Source organism: Python bivittatus, unplaced genomic scaffold (assembly GCF_059951505.1).
Source record: "Python bivittatus isolate LINGU-HERP-01145 unplaced genomic scaffold, Pbiv_v1 ctg000220_np1212, whole genome shotgun sequence".
Classification (NCBI taxonomy): Eukaryota; Metazoa; Chordata; class Lepidosauria; order Squamata; family Pythonidae; genus Python; species Python bivittatus.
The window spans coordinates 16716948-16735246 of record NW_028277048.1 but is presented as its reverse complement, the minus strand read 5'-3'; the positions used below and the strand labels follow the sequence as shown (position 1 = coordinate 16735246).

General features: G+C 39.6%; 1 protein-coding gene across 2 annotated transcripts in view; it reads left to right on the top strand.

Moving 5' to 3' along the window:
* The window catches only part of ESPL1 (extra spindle pole bodies like 1, separase), a 45855-nt gene that overhangs the window by 11530 nt on the left and 16026 nt on the right, over nt 1–18299 (top strand). For both annotated transcript variants that reach the window (XM_025164507.2, XM_088137989.1), the window contains 10 exons: nt 1613–1855; nt 2504–2648; nt 3837–3993; nt 7894–8033; nt 9920–10054; nt 11683–11802; nt 13018–13189; nt 14170–14298; nt 16949–17105; nt 17520–17629. In XM_025164507.2, the coding sequence (XP_025020275.2) occupies nt 1613–1855; nt 2504–2648; nt 3837–3993; nt 7894–8033; nt 9920–10054; nt 11683–11802; nt 13018–13189; nt 14170–14298; nt 16949–17105; nt 17520–17629 (1508 nt within the window). The remainder of the gene's footprint in view (nt 1–1612; nt 1856–2503; nt 2649–3836; nt 3994–7893; nt 8034–9919; nt 10055–11682; nt 11803–13017; nt 13190–14169; nt 14299–16948; nt 17106–17519; nt 17630–18299) is intronic.

Here is an 18299-nt window from a genome sequence, read left to right as displayed (position 1 = left end):
AACAAAACATCCTTGTTTTGTTCTGTGTATGAACTCAAAGCATTCAATATACACATGCACAGACCACATGAAACCAATGTTCCATGTATGGAATGTTTTGTACTTGCAGAATGGGTCATCCTCCCATTTAGTCTCAGCATATCCAGTAGTATCCAGAGAATAAGAAGCCTTCTATTCATGGAAATGCTATAGGAGTGAGGAACTGGTAGCTGTGACACTTGGAGGGTCCCAGATTCCAATGTCCTTCAGTATTGGCCATGTCAGTTGAAGCAAATGTGAGCTGGCAAGATAATTTGGAAAAAATGCTATTTGCTGCCTCATCTAGCCAGATAGTTTGTTAGTGGATTGCTCTTTGATAAGGCTTTTCAAAAGTGGGCTATTCTTTCTACTTGCTGTGGGTAGAGAGCCATGGAAATGAATTCATGATTGGTCTATTTGGTGGGAGAAGAGTCCCTCCCTCTATTTTTTAGCAATAGAACATATAGAACTGATAGCCTTTTGCATCAAGAGTGCAAGGAATGGAAACATGGGCACATGTGGTCTGATACAGTGTCATATGCCTCCCTGTCACTAGATCCCCTTATTTTTCCCCCACTTTACCCATTGTTGTATTTCCAACTGAATGCTTCCTAAGATTTTCACCACTGTTTTCTTGCCTTCCCATTTCCTTTCCAGACCCTTCTTTCTTGCCGCTTTCTCCTATTGCATTCACATCCTCTCTATTTCCTTCCTTCTCCAACACTTTCCCCAAATCATCTCTATCCATTTACTTCCTTAACTTCTCTCATCTAGTCTTCCCATGTTTTCTTCTTCCTATGATTTCTTATAAGTACTGTTTTTCTTTGTATCTATAGCCACCCAGAATCATGAATGAGTCAGGCAGCCTCAACATTGGATAAATAAATGTTGCCTTTCCAATCCACACATGCTTAATCACCTGGTCATAGGCTGAAGCTTTTTTTTCTCTTCAAAAATGAATATAAGAAAGATTTGCACCATTAATAGCAGAAAGAGGTGTGACATTAGGATTATTTTCCATGTCATACCTTCTTTTGTGTCTGAATCTGTCCTTTTGAGTTTGAGTCAAACTCAATCTCTGGTGACTTCATGGACCTCTTGGCAACAGTTTAAGAGTGGTTTACAATTGTGTTCTTCAACATTTTTTCAACTTTCCAGTCTAGCCTATAACCCTATGTTTTTCTGATGGTCTCCCATCCAAATACTAATCAGGTCCAACTGTGGCTTTTCTAAGGTCCACCAAGGTTGGCTAGACACTGTCATCTGCTGTGACTATAGGGTCATTAATTTGGGGGGGAACCCTAAACCTCAAAGGTTTTATCAGTAGAAAAAGCTGATACTGAAAAGTATCAGTATTAAAGCACTCTCTTGATGAAGAAAAGTTGCATCTTAAAAATAGTCATTAAAAAAAACATCAAACAAATCAAACAAAAATAGTTTTAGAGTAAAAAGAGTGTCCCTGCCCATCTATGAAGTGAGCTCCTTAAAATGCTGCACAAAGCACAGTGTGGCTGTCTAGTTGACAGAAGCTGCATGTCTTTGCTTTACATCTTTCCTAATTTCTATTCCTGTTTGGCTTCTATATTCATTATAGGACTCTGAAAGAAGGTCTTGAAGAGTATAACTTAGAGGAGAAGGTCCTTGTGAAAGTGCTGTTGGAGGAACTGAAGGCATACAAAGCTGTGCGAGTTGACACTGGCCAAGAGCGCTTCAATGTGATCTGTGACCTCCTAGACATATGTTCAGAAGGCAGCCATTGGGTCCATGAAAGAGCTTTTATCCTGGTGGAATTGGCGCAGGTGCTATGTTATCATGATTATAGCGAGCAGACAGAATGGTGAGTGGATAATATGATTTGATGCCAGCTTTATGGTTTTCCTCAAGCATCCTACTTTGAATACCTCTCTATTGAAATGATGCCAAGTTTTAAAAAATGAACTTGAACTGGAAACTGCCAGAGCCCCATTATCCTAATTCTAGTATCCTGTTCTTGTTGTCTTCCATATCTGGTTTTGTCTTTTCACTAGTTTGAGTGTGGACTTCTAAGTGTAGAACTGGAGATGAGTTGGGAGAGTTTCAGCCTTGCTTGATAACAAGGCTCACTGGCTGATGCTACAAAACTGATGCATGTAAGGATCAGTTGCCTCTTCAAAAATGCTGATGCTAGTGCTAATAGGGTGCTGGATGCTTGCATATTTTGTTTAAGTGCTGCTGTTGCTATACTTTTTCTGACCAAAGTATTTGTTTCTCTTGTGCAAAAAAGAGAAGGATCTCGTGGATTGTTTAAACAAGGACTGGATGCACTTAGATGTAATAAACCAGAACTGATGAGCATTCTGGTTAAGCTAACTAGAAACTAACAAGCAATCTTCTGACTACATCAGTTATGAGTATATGAGAATCCAGTGCAAAAAATATTCTCAGCAATTGTGGCTAATCATGTCTGAAATTATTGTTAGTTAAATTTAAGTCTTCTCTCTTGTAGTTCTGCTCTGGACTCTATAAACGAAGCCCTGCAGTTGTTAGAATATGTGCCAAAGACTCCACAGAATGAGGAACAGCTACAGGATGATAAGGCCCAGGCTTTACTCTGGCTTTATATCTGCACAGTTGAGGACAAAATGCATGAGGTATATGACTCAAAGCAAAATAGCACAGAACTCAATCAGCTAAATTCTGGTTTGTGTGTATTCGATACTCCAGAGAGCAAGGGGACTAAAAAGCTACAGATGTCCACTGGAAGGAACGTAATCGGTCTTTTCTCAGCTTATTTTAATTAAAAATGAGAAAAGAATGCAGAAATATTTACTTTGCTATATCGCTAGTATTAAATGACAGTATAATTTAAGGTTATCCAAAAAATGTACAAATCCAGTATACAATATATAAAAGGAAACAAGGGAGAATCTTCTGGAAAATAAGTAATTATAAGAAATTATAAAGCAAACAGTTCAGTGAGATTAAACCAGATCACTTCAAAACCTGGTAACTTGGGTTGGCTGACTAGCTTTCAGACTAGTACAGTTCTCCAAGGACTTCAGCAAAGGTGTTTTACATCCATTGCTTAACCTTTCCTGACTGGAAATGCTGATTGCTATAACAAGTACATTCTGCATGCAAGGGCTATACACTGTCCCAGAGTTATTTTCCATCTCCTTTAAACACTGAACTGTTCCTATGGACTGATCAATGTAAGGACTTGTTTCCATGGCAACGGAGTCACATACAATTGTTATCTATGTGTTTGTTATAGGATGAGACGAAGCAGTTTGGTGTAGTGGTTCAGGTGCTGGCCTAGAAACCAGGAGACTGAGTTCTAGTCCTGCCTTAGGCATGATAGCTGGCTGGGTGACTTTGGGCCAGTTGCGCCCTCTCAGTCCAGCCCACCTCACACAGTTGTTGTGGGGAAAATAGGAGGCAGGACTATTAGGTATGTTTGCTGCCTTGAGTTGACCAGATATAAAGGCTGGATAAAAATATAATAATGATAACAATCACCATCACCACCAAAGGGAGACTAACTGCCGTATTGTTATTTTGTACGAATTGAAAATAGGAATTGATATACCTCAAGAGCTCATTCACAGATGGTGGAGTTTAAAACAAGATCCTTTTAGCACATAATGTAATATATCTTGCAGAATGGGCTCAGTGAAATCTCTCTCTGGTAGCTCTGAAGTTCCCTTATCCTAGTTGCTGCACAAGGGACATAGACAAATGGAGCAAAGAGACAGCAAGAACACTGTCTGGCTTATATACTAAGTATGTTATTTGACAGTAGTTGGTGGGTTTAACATTAGCTCTCCTCTTTCAAACAGAGTATCAAGCAAGAGCAGAGGACCAGAAACACCCAAGGACAAAAAGACGCAGAAGTTCTTGAGGGCTTTGAAACCAATGATCTCAGTTATGAGGATAAATCCCATGATGACAAGTTCCTGTATCTTGGCATCGCATTTAATCTATCTGCAGATTCTGGTGAGGAACTGTATGTTGCTATTGGACTGTGGACAACTGCTAAATTCAAATGATGAGATTAAAGCAAAAAGAGTAGCTAATAATTATCAAGACTGGTAGGGTTCTTCTAATTCTGTTTCCTGCTAGGAATAAGCAGTAGACATGGGTCTTATTAGTGGTGTTTTGCAGAAATAGGAGACGGACATCTTTAGAAGTTGTTATGTGCTGATAGAAATGAGGATATTCCTTTATTGCTGTTTTTAAGACATTCTTTTAAGACATTGTGTTATATTGAACTGTTTCAACATTTTAATTAGTTTAAGCTTCAACGTACAGTTTTTCATTTTAGTCTGAAAACAATCTCATAAAGGACTTAAAAACTTTGCAGTGTTTGACTTCTGGGGGAGGTATGGCAAACTGAAGATGGCTCTGCGAAAGCCAATCAGATGTTGATCTAAGGAAGTTATAAGCAGATTAAGGGTCAAGATAAATTTGGAATATTGACTTTTACTATAAGATTTTGGAATTAACTATAAAAATAAACAACTTCTCGTGGGAAACAGAGTTATTTTGGTTATCCTGGCAACTGCAATCATAACAAAAGATAAGCGATGATTTTAGAAACTAGACACAAGAGGGGACTAAAGATATTAAGCAGAAGAAAAAAAAATACAAAGCCTAATGTTGTTTAATACTGGGTCTTACAAAATGATATACAACGTTATAACATCGGAAATATTAAAGATCTTTGAAGAATGGAGCCAGAAGTTAGTAACTACAATATCAACACTGTCGGTAATGATGTCAGCTTTTATGGATAGAGTATGCCTAAAAGATGTTAAGGAAGGAATGATAGATGTGGAACAAATTTTATCTGATAAGGTAAATTATAGAATGTGGAACTACAAATGATAGGCCAAGATAATGAGTAGGAAAAGAATGCTTTACTGGATATATAAAAGAAACTAGCTGAAGTTTTAAAAATTAAAAGGAAAATACAAATGATAAACCAAGAGAATGACCTGGAAAATATTTTCTAAATGGATCTACAAAAGAGGCATGTTGAAGCCTTGAAGAAATCTGTGTGATGGGACAAAGAAGAATTGAAGAGAAATCAAATCTATTGTCGAAGGCTTTCACGGCCGGCATACGATGGCTGGTGTGGGTCTTCCGGGCTGTGTGGCCGTGTTCTGGAGGTTTTGTTTCCTAACGTTTCGCCAGCATCTGTGACCGACATCTTCAGAGTGGATGACACCTTCGCAATTTGGAGTCAGGATGAAGAAGACCTAGAGAAGTTCCTGAACCACCTAAACAGCATCCACCCCAATATACAATCACCATGGAAAAAGAAGTGGACGGCCAACTTCCATTTCTAGACACGTTGGTCATACGCAAACCAGACCTCAAATTAGGACACAAAGTCTACAGAAAACCCACCCACACAGACCGGTACCTACACAAAAACTCCAACCACCACCCACGTCAGAAAAGAGGCATTATCAAAACCCTCATGGATCGTGCCAGTCAGATCTGTGAAACCCAATTCCTAAACTCTGAACTTAACCACCTTAATTGGGTCCTACAAGCGAATGGCTACTCCAAGAATAAAATAAAAAAAAGCCATCAAACCAAGAAAACAACAAGCGACAAGAAGAAAAACAGCCACCCACCAACAAAGTATTTCTGCCCTACATCAAAGGGGTCACAGACCGCATGGGAAAACTGATGGAAAAACACAATTTCCAAACAATCTTCACACCCACCAGAAAATTACAAGAAGTGCTAAAATCAGCAAAAGACAAAAGGGATCCCCTCACCGCTGCAGGAGTATACTGTATACCATGCAGTTGCGGGCAAGTATACATCGGGACCACAAAACGCAGCATCCATACCAGGATAAAAGAACACGAAAGGCACTGCAGACTACAACAACCAGAAAAATCTGCAGTAGCTGAACATGCCCTCAAGCACACTGGACACAAAATCCTATTTGAAAACACAGATACTGGACAACACCAACAGCCACTATACCAGGCTATACCAGGAAGCCATTGAGATTCACAAACACCAGCACAGTTTCAGTAAAAAAGAAGAGAGTCTAAAAATCAACAAAACCTGGCTACCAATCCTAAAAATACAGCCTGCAAAAGGTCAACAAACTCAGCTCAACCACCAGGACGTGTGAACAGTTCACACAATTTGCTAATCACCCCCAGCAGCCCCTCGTTAACAATTCAATGGAAGAAAAAACCCTGCCTAATCCCCAGGAAGATACACACAGATGCTGACACCAAAACAAGCAGCCACTCAGTAACCCCCCCCCCTCAGATCTCTATAAATACCCACAAAAGGGTCACATCACCCTGGGCACAGAGAGAACTGCTCCTGTCTGTTCTCCTGCACTCTGAAGATGCCGGTCACAGATGCTGGCGAAATGTTAGGAAACAAAACCTCCAGAACACGGCCACACAGCCTGGAAGACCCACACCAGCCACAGAAATCAAATCCTACAACAACATTTTAATTAAGTATTAAGACTGTTAGAAGTAAAAGGAAGGAATATAAAGTTTATTTGATCAAGGTTAAAATAAGACTTTTTTTGCAATGTTCTGGCGAACCCTTTATGGACTTTTTGCTGACACCATAATTGAAAACTTGATGTTTTATGGATTTGCTTATAGATAAGGGATGGGATACAGGATGAAGAGATATCTATTTAGTCTTATAGGGGGTGAAGAGTTATTAAATGTGTTTATACTTAATGTGATGAAGGTTAGATATCACTTCTTTATATTTTTTTTCTTTATTCTTTTTTCTTTTTTTTTCTTTTTTTCTTTTCTTATACTTTTTATTCTTTTTTTCCATTCTCTTTTAGTTGGTATTAGTTTTTACTATTGTAATTAAAATTCTTAATAAAAGTTAAATTAAAAAAAAAAACTTTGCAGTGTTCTTCCATATCCAGTCAGGGTTGAAATCAATGATGCTTTTTAGATCAGCTCAATCTAATATCATTTTCAACCTGTATAGTCTAAGCAAAATAGGTTAATCTTGCTTGGGAAATTTCTACTGGAAACACTTGAATGAAAAACAGGAAGCATAAATCTAGGCTCCATAACCGAGTTCTACCAGTTTACACAATATTTCAAATATTTCATTTCTTAATTTCAATTTTTTCTCTTTATAGGTGTTCTTTTGTTGGAAAGAATTAAACAAATGAGAAACATGCAAATAATAGTAACAACAAGAAACACAGCTGTTAACAACAGTTTTGTTTTTTTTTAAGTTGCCTGATACTGCAGTTTCATAGTGTTTGCTAAGGAAAAGAATTCCATGCCATAATTAACAAGCACATTGCTTCAGGTGTCAACCATGTTGCCTTAGGCAAGGGTAGTGAAGGAGAGTTTGTGGCTGCCCCAGTGTCCACATTGCATTTGGAAGGTGCCAGGCTGGAGAAAGCTGAAGAAATTGAATTTCAAACCAGATTTGATTCAGCTACTGAACGTATATATTGTTTGCCTGTGACTTGCAGCTGAGAACATCAGACAAACATCTTCAGCAGCTCTGTGCTGCTTAGCGAATGATCTTACCTGTTCTCACTCAGGTAGCTTAGGATGCAGCAGATGAACTCCCCAGGAGAGACGAAATAGGGTTGGGTTTGACTACTAGTAGAATGCACGCATTCTGGTTCTTTATTCAGTATTGCTTGATTAGTAAAAAGCAAATGTAGTTTTATAATTGTTCCAAGCAATCTCTCTTCTGCTCAGATAGGGCCACATCTTACTAATAGCAATAGCATGACACTGTCTGATGGCGGGCTGGGTCCTGGGTATTTCAGCTGTAGCTGCTGAAGGCAGAATTGAGCTAAGATAATCCCATTAAAGCTGCAATCTGTCTTTGCCTGACACTTTGCCTTTCTTCCAGTGCAATCCAGATGTTTGGATGATGCCTTTGCCTTGTGGAAACAGCTCCTGTCAAAAGGCAGGATCCCGGCTCTGCGGAGCATAGAGCAGACAGCAGCTTCCCTGCATATCATGGCAGCTTTATACAGAATGATGGGAAAGGTATTAAGTGCTGGGCATTCTGTCAGGGCATTTTGTATAGCTTGGCTTGGCCCCTTCAGCTTCCTTGAGGCTCACTCTGATCCTCTGAAAGATGGATCATCTCTTGTCTGTTGTGTGTTGTTCACAAGCATGCAGTTTAAATTGCACACTTTGTATTGCTAGGCTAGTGAAGGAAGGAGTGGAGAATCTTTGGCCTTCCAGCATGGCCAGTGAGGAGGGAGGCTGGGAATTATAGCACAAGAGCTGTTGCAGCTCTGCAGGTTTCCCAGACGGGGTGGAAATGTTAATGCTGGTTGCAAGAACTAAGTCAAAATGTACAAAGGAGTTGAGGGAGGTATATTAGCCATAGAGCAATCTTGAAGTACAGGTAATCCTCATTTAGCAACCCCAACTGGTTCCAGTGAAATGGTCACTAAGCAAGCCACATGACAGAGAGGGCTGCAAAGATCGCTGGTTGCTGCTGTTGCATTTAGATAAAGTTCTCTCATGCAGCAACACCAGTGTTACTCTCACTCCTACGTGTGGTGTTGTCAGGCACAGAAATTTGGGCGCAAGTGCGGGCATTGGTTGGAAAATTTATTATTTTACTACCGTTTATTACTGTTGTATTTGCAAACAGTTGCTATCCAAGGCAGTTGCTAAATGAGGACTACCTATAGTTCCATCTGTAGCATTAATCTATACTTGTTCACCCACTGGCTATAATAAAAGGATGTGGCACATAATATAATCATGTGGCATCTCTAGATAGCTCCTCTTGACCTCCAGATTTTTTTAAATAAAAATATCTAGAATCTCTGTAGCATTCCATGACATTTTGTGAGTTTGTAGCTTTCCACAATATTCATGCTTTTAAAATACTTTGATGCCACAACATCACGCAGTGGGAACACCAGTCAAAAAGGTTTTAAAGCCTTATCAAAGGAGGTGGCCGATGCTTAGAATTGCTATCTTGGAAATTACTGGCTTTCCAGTTTCTTGCTGTTGTCCCTTTTCCTTGCACTTCTTTAATTTTCAGTGTAGGAACAGTATCAAAAGTGGGTGGCGCAGCTTTCCCAAAGCAAGTACATGCAAGCTTTCCAAAATGTTGAGTCAGCTTTTTGAATGAATTCTTGCAGGGGAGTGAAATGTGATATATGTATGCTAATTCTCTTCTGGTTTCTGTTCTGTCCAGATTTATGTCTGAAATCAGTGTAAAAGTTTTTTCCCCATCACAAAGGAAGCAGAGTAGATGGCTAGCCGGTGACCAATGGCTATGGCAGCTTTATTGGGAAGATAATGGCCATAAAATTGTTAATAAGGTGCTAACAGCACACTCTTTGTTCAGTTTCAGTGAAAGGAGAAAGGGTTTCCCTCAGTACGCTGTATACATTTGCTTGCTTTGTAAGCTTATGCACTGGCTGGATGATCAGACTTGCAACTTCAGTTTGTTTCTTGTCCAGGGAGAATTGGGAAGAATAGATTATTCAGCTCCAATAATAATTTCCAAACTGCATATCATTTGAGCTTATGCACTTTGAATCTAGGACGATCTTTCTGTTTAAGCCAGTGTTGTCCAAACGTGGCCACTTTAAGATGAGTGGACTTCAACTCCCAGAATTCCCCAGCCAGCCATGGGAGAGTTGAAGTCCACTCTGGACTTCTGGGAGTTGAAGTCCACTCATCTTAAAGTGGCCACGTTTGGACAACACTGGTTTAAGCAATGGCAACTTTTACTATAATACCTGAGTTCCGCAGGAACAAGTCTGGGCCACCAGATTTTCCAGAATGTTATAGCTGATCATCTCTTTTCCACTGTATTGTATTACCATCCTCTACATCTCCTACTACACCCCCCTCCCCGAAAATTATGTATCTAAATATTTTATTCTCTTTTTGTTCTGCAGCCGCTAAAGGCTATAGAGAGCTTCTTCCTAATCACAGCTCTTTCTGGTGCACTTAAAGATTCTCTTGGGAAAACCAGTGCCTTGTGCCAAATTGCTAAGCTCCTTCTCCAGCTGGAGTGTCCCAGTTATGCTGAGGTGAGTCTGAAGAATTTTATTTTTAGATGTTTTATCCACCCTTTATTATTTTTATAAATAACTCAAGGCGGCGAACATACCTAACACTTCTTCCTCCTCCTATTTTCCCCACAACAACCGCCCTGTGAGGTGAGTTGGGCTGAGATAGAGTGATTGGCCCAAAGTCACCCAGCCGGCTTTCATGCCTAAGGCAGGACTAGAACTCACTGTCTCCTGCTTTCTAGCCTGTAGCGTTCACCACTAGACCAAACTGGCTCTAAAGAATAGTGTGCTAACAGCACAAATATTCCAACAGACCACTCATCATATGCCCACATCTTTGTTTATAGCTGATTGTTATGCTGTGGGTCCATTTAGCCCAGCACAGTTTGCCTGGCAACCACTGTTGAAGATCTCTCTTTCTCTCTCTGCCCACGCCTACAACTAAAATTCTGCAGCTGGATATGTCTGGAATTGGATCTTGAACTTTATGCACTCAAAATACATAGTTTGCTAAAATGGGCCCCAGAAAGTTGTAAGAAAGTTGGAATTTAGTGGATTTCTCCTGATTGTTATCAAATGTTGATTTACTATCTTTAAATTTCTTTAAAATACTGTAAAAATAACATTGAAAATGGAAAAAAAATCATAGTACAGCAAAAATCCAGATTCAGATGTCACAAAGGAATATCTCCTGTCTATCACGAAGGGAGGAATAAGAGGGAAGAAAGTAGACTATACATAAATATTTTGTTTGTTCATAGTAAACTAGGATGACCCATGGAAGCAGGCTTGTCATTATGTGCAAATAATAATAATATAATTTATTAAACTTGTATGCTCCCTGACTCCCAATGACTCTGGGTAGCACACAACAATTAATAAAGAAATTAAAATAAAATCAATAAAACATAAAAGATAAAGATAAAAGATGGCAAGCGCAACAGACCAGATGGAATGAAGCAAAGGGTCTCATTCTCCCTTGCCAAACACCTGGGTAAAGAGCCAGGTCTTCACGGCTCTTTTAAATAACAGCAGAGTGGGGGCTATCTGGATTTCACAGGGAACCTCATTCCAGAGGGCAGGCGCTGCTACAGAGAAGGTGCACGTCCTGGTCCTGAGAGATGACATTGTTTAATTGAAGGAACCTAGAGTGCACTAACCCTGCCAGATTGGATCAGCTGGGCAAATGTTATGGGAAACAGGTGGTCCTTAAGTAACCAGGCCCTATGCCATATAGGGGTTTATAGGTGACACTTTTAATCACACCCAGAAGCAAACTGGTAACTAATGCAGCTTGCGAAGCAGAGGTGTTACATGGGCATACCAAGGCATGCCCATTACTGCTCATGCCATTGCATTCTGGACCTGTTGAAGCTTCTCGGTGGTATTCAAGGGCAGCCCATGTAGAGTGTATTGCACTATTACCAGGCTTCTATTATATAAGTTGCTCAAGAGGGGAAGTTCTATCCCACATTCTAGAGGGGGAGGTGTATGGGGGACAACCTCCTCCTTGAAGGATTTCTTACAACTTAGAGTCTTTAGGCTGCTGAGATGAATTGCTGGTGGTCAAATATTAGCTAAATTCTCTCATTAAATGCTAATGGGCTACCCATTCTGAAAATGTCCTTTTTTCCCTTTTCTTTTAGACTGTTTTAAGGGAAGCTGAATTATGCCTGAAAAATGTGGATGAAAATAATAGCTCCTACTTGCTGATGAATCAAACATTGGCTGTGCTCCATAGCAAGCTATATTTAGCAAATTGCAAGGTATTTGTGGTAGAATGCCTTCATGTATGCATTGCAGAACACCAAGACTGGCAAGCTGATATGCTGAAAAATCTGTAGTTAAACTATATTAGCCTTCATCCAATCTAGTGCCCTCTAGATTGTCCGGGTTAAGTTCTATTCACCTGTGAGCCAGGATGTCTATTGATTCTAGTGGTATCTAGTATGACAGACTAGAAAGCAACATGGTTATCATGCTTCTCTAGAGTCACAAAGGGAGGCTGTCATTGTTGTAGTTAATATTTGGTTCTGCTATTGAAAGTTAGTTAACCTTCTTGTCTAGATACTACTTCTTATGCTGTGCTTATTTGTTGACCTGGCAAGGAGGCTCATTGTGGCTAGACCACCATCTTGTTGTCTTCAAGATATGCAATTGGGTACCTTTTTGAATTATAGCTAGAGGCCAACATCATTACAATAAATAGCAGTGGCATCCTTCCACCCCTAGATTGGCCATAAATCTAGAGCAAATGGTGTACCCTATCCCTCAAAATGCTGCTGAACTACCTTCCAACAGCTCAACCAATGGTTAGGGATGCTTGGAGTTCTAATTCAGCAACAACTGGAGGTTATCAAAAAAAATTTTAATTGTTATTGAGGACTTGTAATCATTGCCACCTGTATTAGTAAATTTTATCTTTTGATCATTCCTGGTAAATCTTGTTATAGCATTTTCACTATCACATTTCTCTATATTTTAACATTTTTTTTCTTAAGAAACATTGTTGGCATACTTTTGTGAAAAGATTATTAAATGTATTTTCAAGTAGAAAATTATTTATAAAGTCTTCCTCCTGAATAACAAGAACTATAGCTGATAGAAGTAGTGCAGCAGAGATCCATATGGCTTAGTAGAAAAATAAGGAACCAAGATTTCTGGCACCATTGGCTTGGCACTTCAAAGTCCCCGAGTGATTCTGGGAAGCAAACTACTGCAGAAAGCAAGAAATTGACCCAGCCACCCTTTCTTAGTTTATTCAATCTACAAAGAAACAAAGAAATACAAGGTATTTCTATATCTTATAGAAACAAAGAAATATAGGGTATAATCTACAGCTACTTTGTAATTCTCAAGAAATATCTCTGGAGTTGTCAAATTATTAAAACATGCATCAAAAGTTGGCTGGCTGACTTTGCAGAATGGAGAACGGTCTTCTTAGCAATTGATCTTTCTTCCCCTTTTCTCTTTATGAAAAGACTGAAGAAGGCCTCAACCTGTTGGTAGAAATCCTTCAAAATCCAGCTCTGCAAAGGTCCTCTAAGGTCTGGTATCTGCTGCGAGCCAGTGCTCTCCAGCTAACTGCTGCTTATCTTGTCCTGCCTTCCTCCACTCTCCCACTGGCACTCAGGCAAAAGCTCTCTGCTCGAGGTGAGTGTGAAAATCTGTGTTCCCCTCTTCCTTTCAAGTGTAATATGTTTCATACTTTTAAGCATCTGTCCATGTATAGGTAGAGAGCTTGGAGCACTTTGTGTAAAATGGCAGTGCAATCCATTCTGAAAGGAGATTTCACCCTACAGTTTTTAAGATCCCCAACTGGTCCTGAAGCTGGCTTTCAAACCTAGAGCACTAAGCAGTATGGAGCAAAAAGCAGAAAAGGAAATGACTGCTCTACATTCTCAGGGCAGCTGTATTGGTGGTGGTTGTAGCTATTTGGAAATTCCATCCATCTTGCAGGGGAGGATGGATGGTTAAAAGTGGGAATTAGTGTTTGCCTCCTAGAAGCTCTCAGTTCCAATTCTCATCCATAAAATGTCAAAAATGGGCCATTTGGGAAGGTGTTTACAAATCATTCCATTCTTACCCTTAAAATTCCAAAAAATATGCCATGCTTCTGGAATACTTCACCATTTCATTGAATGGTCTCTTTGGCCCTTAGAAGGTTGGGAAACTAGGTAGTGGTAGATTTGCCACGAAGAAAACCAGCTTATCACTTAGATGTGCAATCTTAGGAAAGTATTCTAGGCTGCATTCTTGTGGCTAAGGTCCAGTGTGTGGATTTTCTATGTGCCTGCTAACAGTGTTGTGTGGACCACTACTTTGTCATCTAAAGGCAGCTACTAGTCCCCCAACTAAAATATAAATTAAATTAATTTTAAAAAAGAAAAACAGTCTTGTGGGATTTTTCTTATTTAAGTTATGTTCTTAGTTTTGGTATATGCAGAAATTAAGGACCATCTGCAGCTATGGTCCCAGGCCACAGGTTGGGAGGAATGGTTCTCAATAATACCTATAACACTCCCCAGAAATATCAACAACAGAGAGATCCCATTGCATGGATTTCTTGGAGAAATAATTTCTCAAAGCCAAGCTGTTTGAAGAATATAATGTTTTTCTCTTTCACTATGCAGGATGGAAGACACCTGAAATGGCTCTAAGTGATGCACACCGATTGTACCGTAGCATCCTCTTGAACTTCTCACTCATTTCCAGTGATGCATCGACAAAAGAGTCTCTTGAGAATCAATTTATAGATCATGGTAAATGATTACTGCTTTTTTATGTGTGTAAGAGCTCTCGCTGTGTCTAAAAGCCTGTGATCTTGAAGCTGTCAGCTCTCTATGTCTTTTCAATTAAATTTACATAATATAAAGACTGAAAATATCTTTTTGTACACTATCTGAAAGCTTGGCAACCCCTTAACGTTGGAATTCCTTTTTCTAAGAATTTAGAGAAAAGGCCAACTATCACATTGTTTGCTTCTTTGTTCTCTTGGTCCATTTACTAAGTTTGCATATTTAAAAGAGTGGGCTTAAGAACATGTGGGTCGTGCTCACCTAATTTTTAGAAATGTGAAAAGCCTGAAGAAAACTTTCAGGATATATACTGGCAGCAGTTCTCCATGAACATAGATGGTTAGGGTCTGCTACCTGATACTGTCTTAATTGGAGACCCAAGAGATTTGAACCTAAGGTTGCTAAGCATCTACTCTATCATGGAGCTATTAACCTAAAGTACTTACTGTGCCAAGACATAATATAGTTTGTTGGATTTAATGTGGGTTTTTTTTCAATTCAGCCATTATGACCATTATGTGTGATAAGTGAATCCAGCCAGTTGTGTTAGATCCAATAAAACCTGAGTTAATGTAATATTTGTGTCTAGTCATGGGCTTTCCCTTTCAGCAGAGCTCTGCACTGCCCTTGGTTTTTATTTGCTCTTCCTTACCCCCAAAACACACATTTCAGTTTGGACACGGATCACCCATGCAGAACTTTACCATGCAGAGAACGTTTTGCACATTTTTTCTAAGAGGTTAAAAAGAAAAGTAAGGAACTTTTACTTCCTAGACAATGCATCAGTGGATCTGCATTGCGTATCATGTTAGGCCACATGACCACATCAACATGCATTCCTCCTGGCTTTACGTTAGCAGAAAAGTACACAGACATAAATTACTCTGTAATTACTCTGAGGCTAGAGAGTGCTGCTGTCCTTGCTGTTTTAATGCAGGTAAGTTCAGGAAAGTGATTGATGGAGTGCCCTGGCTTCCCTCCCACCAATATCATCTGCTGGTGGGAAAAAACACCACTAACTGCTTTCCTTAAAATGTGTTGGGGAGTTCTTGAGTGAATATAGATGGCTGCCTAGGAAGGAAGACTTTCACAAATGAAAGAACAGCAGACATGTCCAAAAATGTGACTGATAGTGAAGAGGAGCACTTGCAAGGAGAATCAGGGATGCTCCCTTCAGCTTCACCCAGTGCCCATCTGCCATTTTGTAGCCTGTCAGCTGGGCTATGTCTATTGCCTGCCAAGAATTTGTACAAGTGCTTGAACTTCTCTACATATAGTTTGCTGCAAGTGAGTGACCAAGGAGTCCAGTTCTGAACTTATGGCCAACAGCTCTTAGGGGTAACCCATAGAGTCTATAAAATGGCATAAGAGGAAAAGGAAAATGGGGCACCCCATAACAAAAACAATTAGAAGCCTGATCTTTAAACCTTCATTTGAAACAGAACCAACAAAATATGCCTAGCTAAATCCTGCTCTCTTTCCTAATGTAAATCAATCTATGCAGCACAGGACTATCACCAGTCCTTTTTAACACAGGACTGATGCTCTTTCAAAAAAGTATATAAGAATACTATGTGATGGCTGACCTGACCAACATTTTCTAAAAATCTAGACAGATATCACATGGGCATTTGCTTCTGTGAAAGCCAGGTGTCCACTTTGTCTTGGAACACAAGCCAAAATTGTCACAGAGGGCAGTGCCCAGCTCCTGGAAAGGAGAATGTGCCCACAGCAGGGTGAGGTGGACAGTAGGAGCTGGACAGACCTCAACCCCTGTCCCCTACCAGTAACCAGGTCATCCATTAAGGAAGCTGGATCATATGCATGGGCTAAACTGTCAGGAGAAGGGGGGAAATGCTACTTTAAAACTGGAATAGTTAAAAACAACTTTAAGCTGCCTTCACTTAGTTTGGAAGTTGAGAGGAAGGCAACACTGAGAGCAAGTGCAATTTAAAAACAATTTGTCGGGAAACTTTGTATCCTGGTTAGAAGAACATGAGGATGAGCCCATTGCCTCCCAGTCATTGTGAAAAATCCAGGTACCGCTACATTCCAGAGGGAGCCTGCCTTGTTCTCCATTTAGTTATGATTACTTTACATTCAGTGATTGCCTTGTATGTCTCTGTTTTGGTTAAACCAATAATTTAACAATTTTTGGGTAAACTTAACATTTGGGGAAAACAAGTGTCAGAGTAAGTGTGGCGATGATGCAAATGGGAAAGACTGCACATACCCAGCCAACTATTTTCTCTCTCTTTTTTTCCTAGGCTTTGGGGAAAGTTTTAGGGGTTTTGGTGTTTCATTATCTATATTAACCCAATTGTAAAGTATGTACTATAATATATGTTTGGCTTCCAAATGTCATGAAGAGCATTGATTTTTGATGGTGATAATGATGGTGATGATAATAACGATTGGAAGAGACTTTAGGGAATCTCAAAATGGGTATTATGGGGGCCAACTGTGATCTAAGTGGAATTTTGCTCATGTTCCACCATGCTTTATATTTTTCACTGTCAGAACCACTTAGTACCTCAGCTTATGTTCATCTTTCCCACCTCCGCATAAAGTTTTCCCTTTCCCTTTTCTCTTTTTTCCTTCTCTTCCTTATCAGGTGACAACCTGGTGCAGAAGTGGCAGGTGCTGGCTGACATGTTTGTTTGTTCGGAGCATTTTGTGTCACTCCTTAGCAAGATTGAGACTGTAAGTGAAGCCAAAGCTTTCTGCCTGGAAACGCTCAAAATTTCCATGAAGGTGCAATCAATTCGATGGTAAGAAATATAAATAAAACAAAAGGAGCAGAATTATGGGAGATTACAGACTTTGAATTAAACTGAATTTCTAACCCTTCACAAAAACATAGACTATTTCTGGGTTCCCAGTTTGCCTTGATATAGAGCTAATCATTTGAAATACATGGGGATTAATAAAATATTATAGTTATTGTTGCTGTTTCTATTATTACTGGAGGTTATCTAGCAAGAGTAATGATAACAATAGGACTACAGATGGTTTAAAAAGAATTGCGGGTAATGTATATAAGGTTGGGGGCATCTGTTAGTGAATGCCAGCTGCAAATCAAACATGTGAAATGTTGACTAACAGGACAGCTGAGCCTACCAAAACAATGAAGGCTGCCATCTTGTTCCAGAGGCTAACGTGTAGCTTCTGGCCTTTCTCCTCAGGTGTGCTCGCTTTCTGGTTCTGAAGAGTGAACTGGAGCTACAGCGCAGCAATCTGGATCTGTATGGCTCAGATCTTGAACAGGTTCTCTTTCTTCTTGAATCAGGCACAGGTGAGGAATCTAAGCAGGGTTGAATGGCAAAGCTCATAGCTTTTTGTTGCAAGAAGTAGTATGTTAGCCTGAGTGGGTTGATCAACCATTCTATTAAAAATCAAAAAAAACAACTAGAGTTCCAGGTTGATAGACTGTGTTTCATTTCAGGCTGCATTTATTTAAGCTGTGTTTCAGGAGTAACAGAGGGTAAAAAAAAGAGGAATTGTTTCAGGGGAAAAAGACTGCTCTACATAAAAATAGAGCACCAACCTGTTGCCCTCCTGATGACTAGTGCCATCTCTCACCACCACATATTGTACAATGAAGCCATAATTTGCAGAGGATTCATTCTCAAATTATGAAACAATAATTTGAGTACAGATTTGTACTCAGATTCAAGTAAACTTCACAATAGAGGTAGATATCGGGAAGCAAGACATCAGAGGATGCTGTCCTGGGGGCTTCAACATAATGCCCCTGGCAAAACAGAGCTGTTTGATCAAAATGACATATTTTTTTTCTTCATTTATATTAGGGATAAAGAAATATACTTTAAAATCTTGCTTCCACTGGCCCAAAATAATAAACTTAAAGAGTTCTTATATTGAGGTTATCTCCTTTTATTGTAATACAAGTGCAATATCTTAAACTTGGGTTGATGGGTATTATGTTCTGTATCATCAACTCA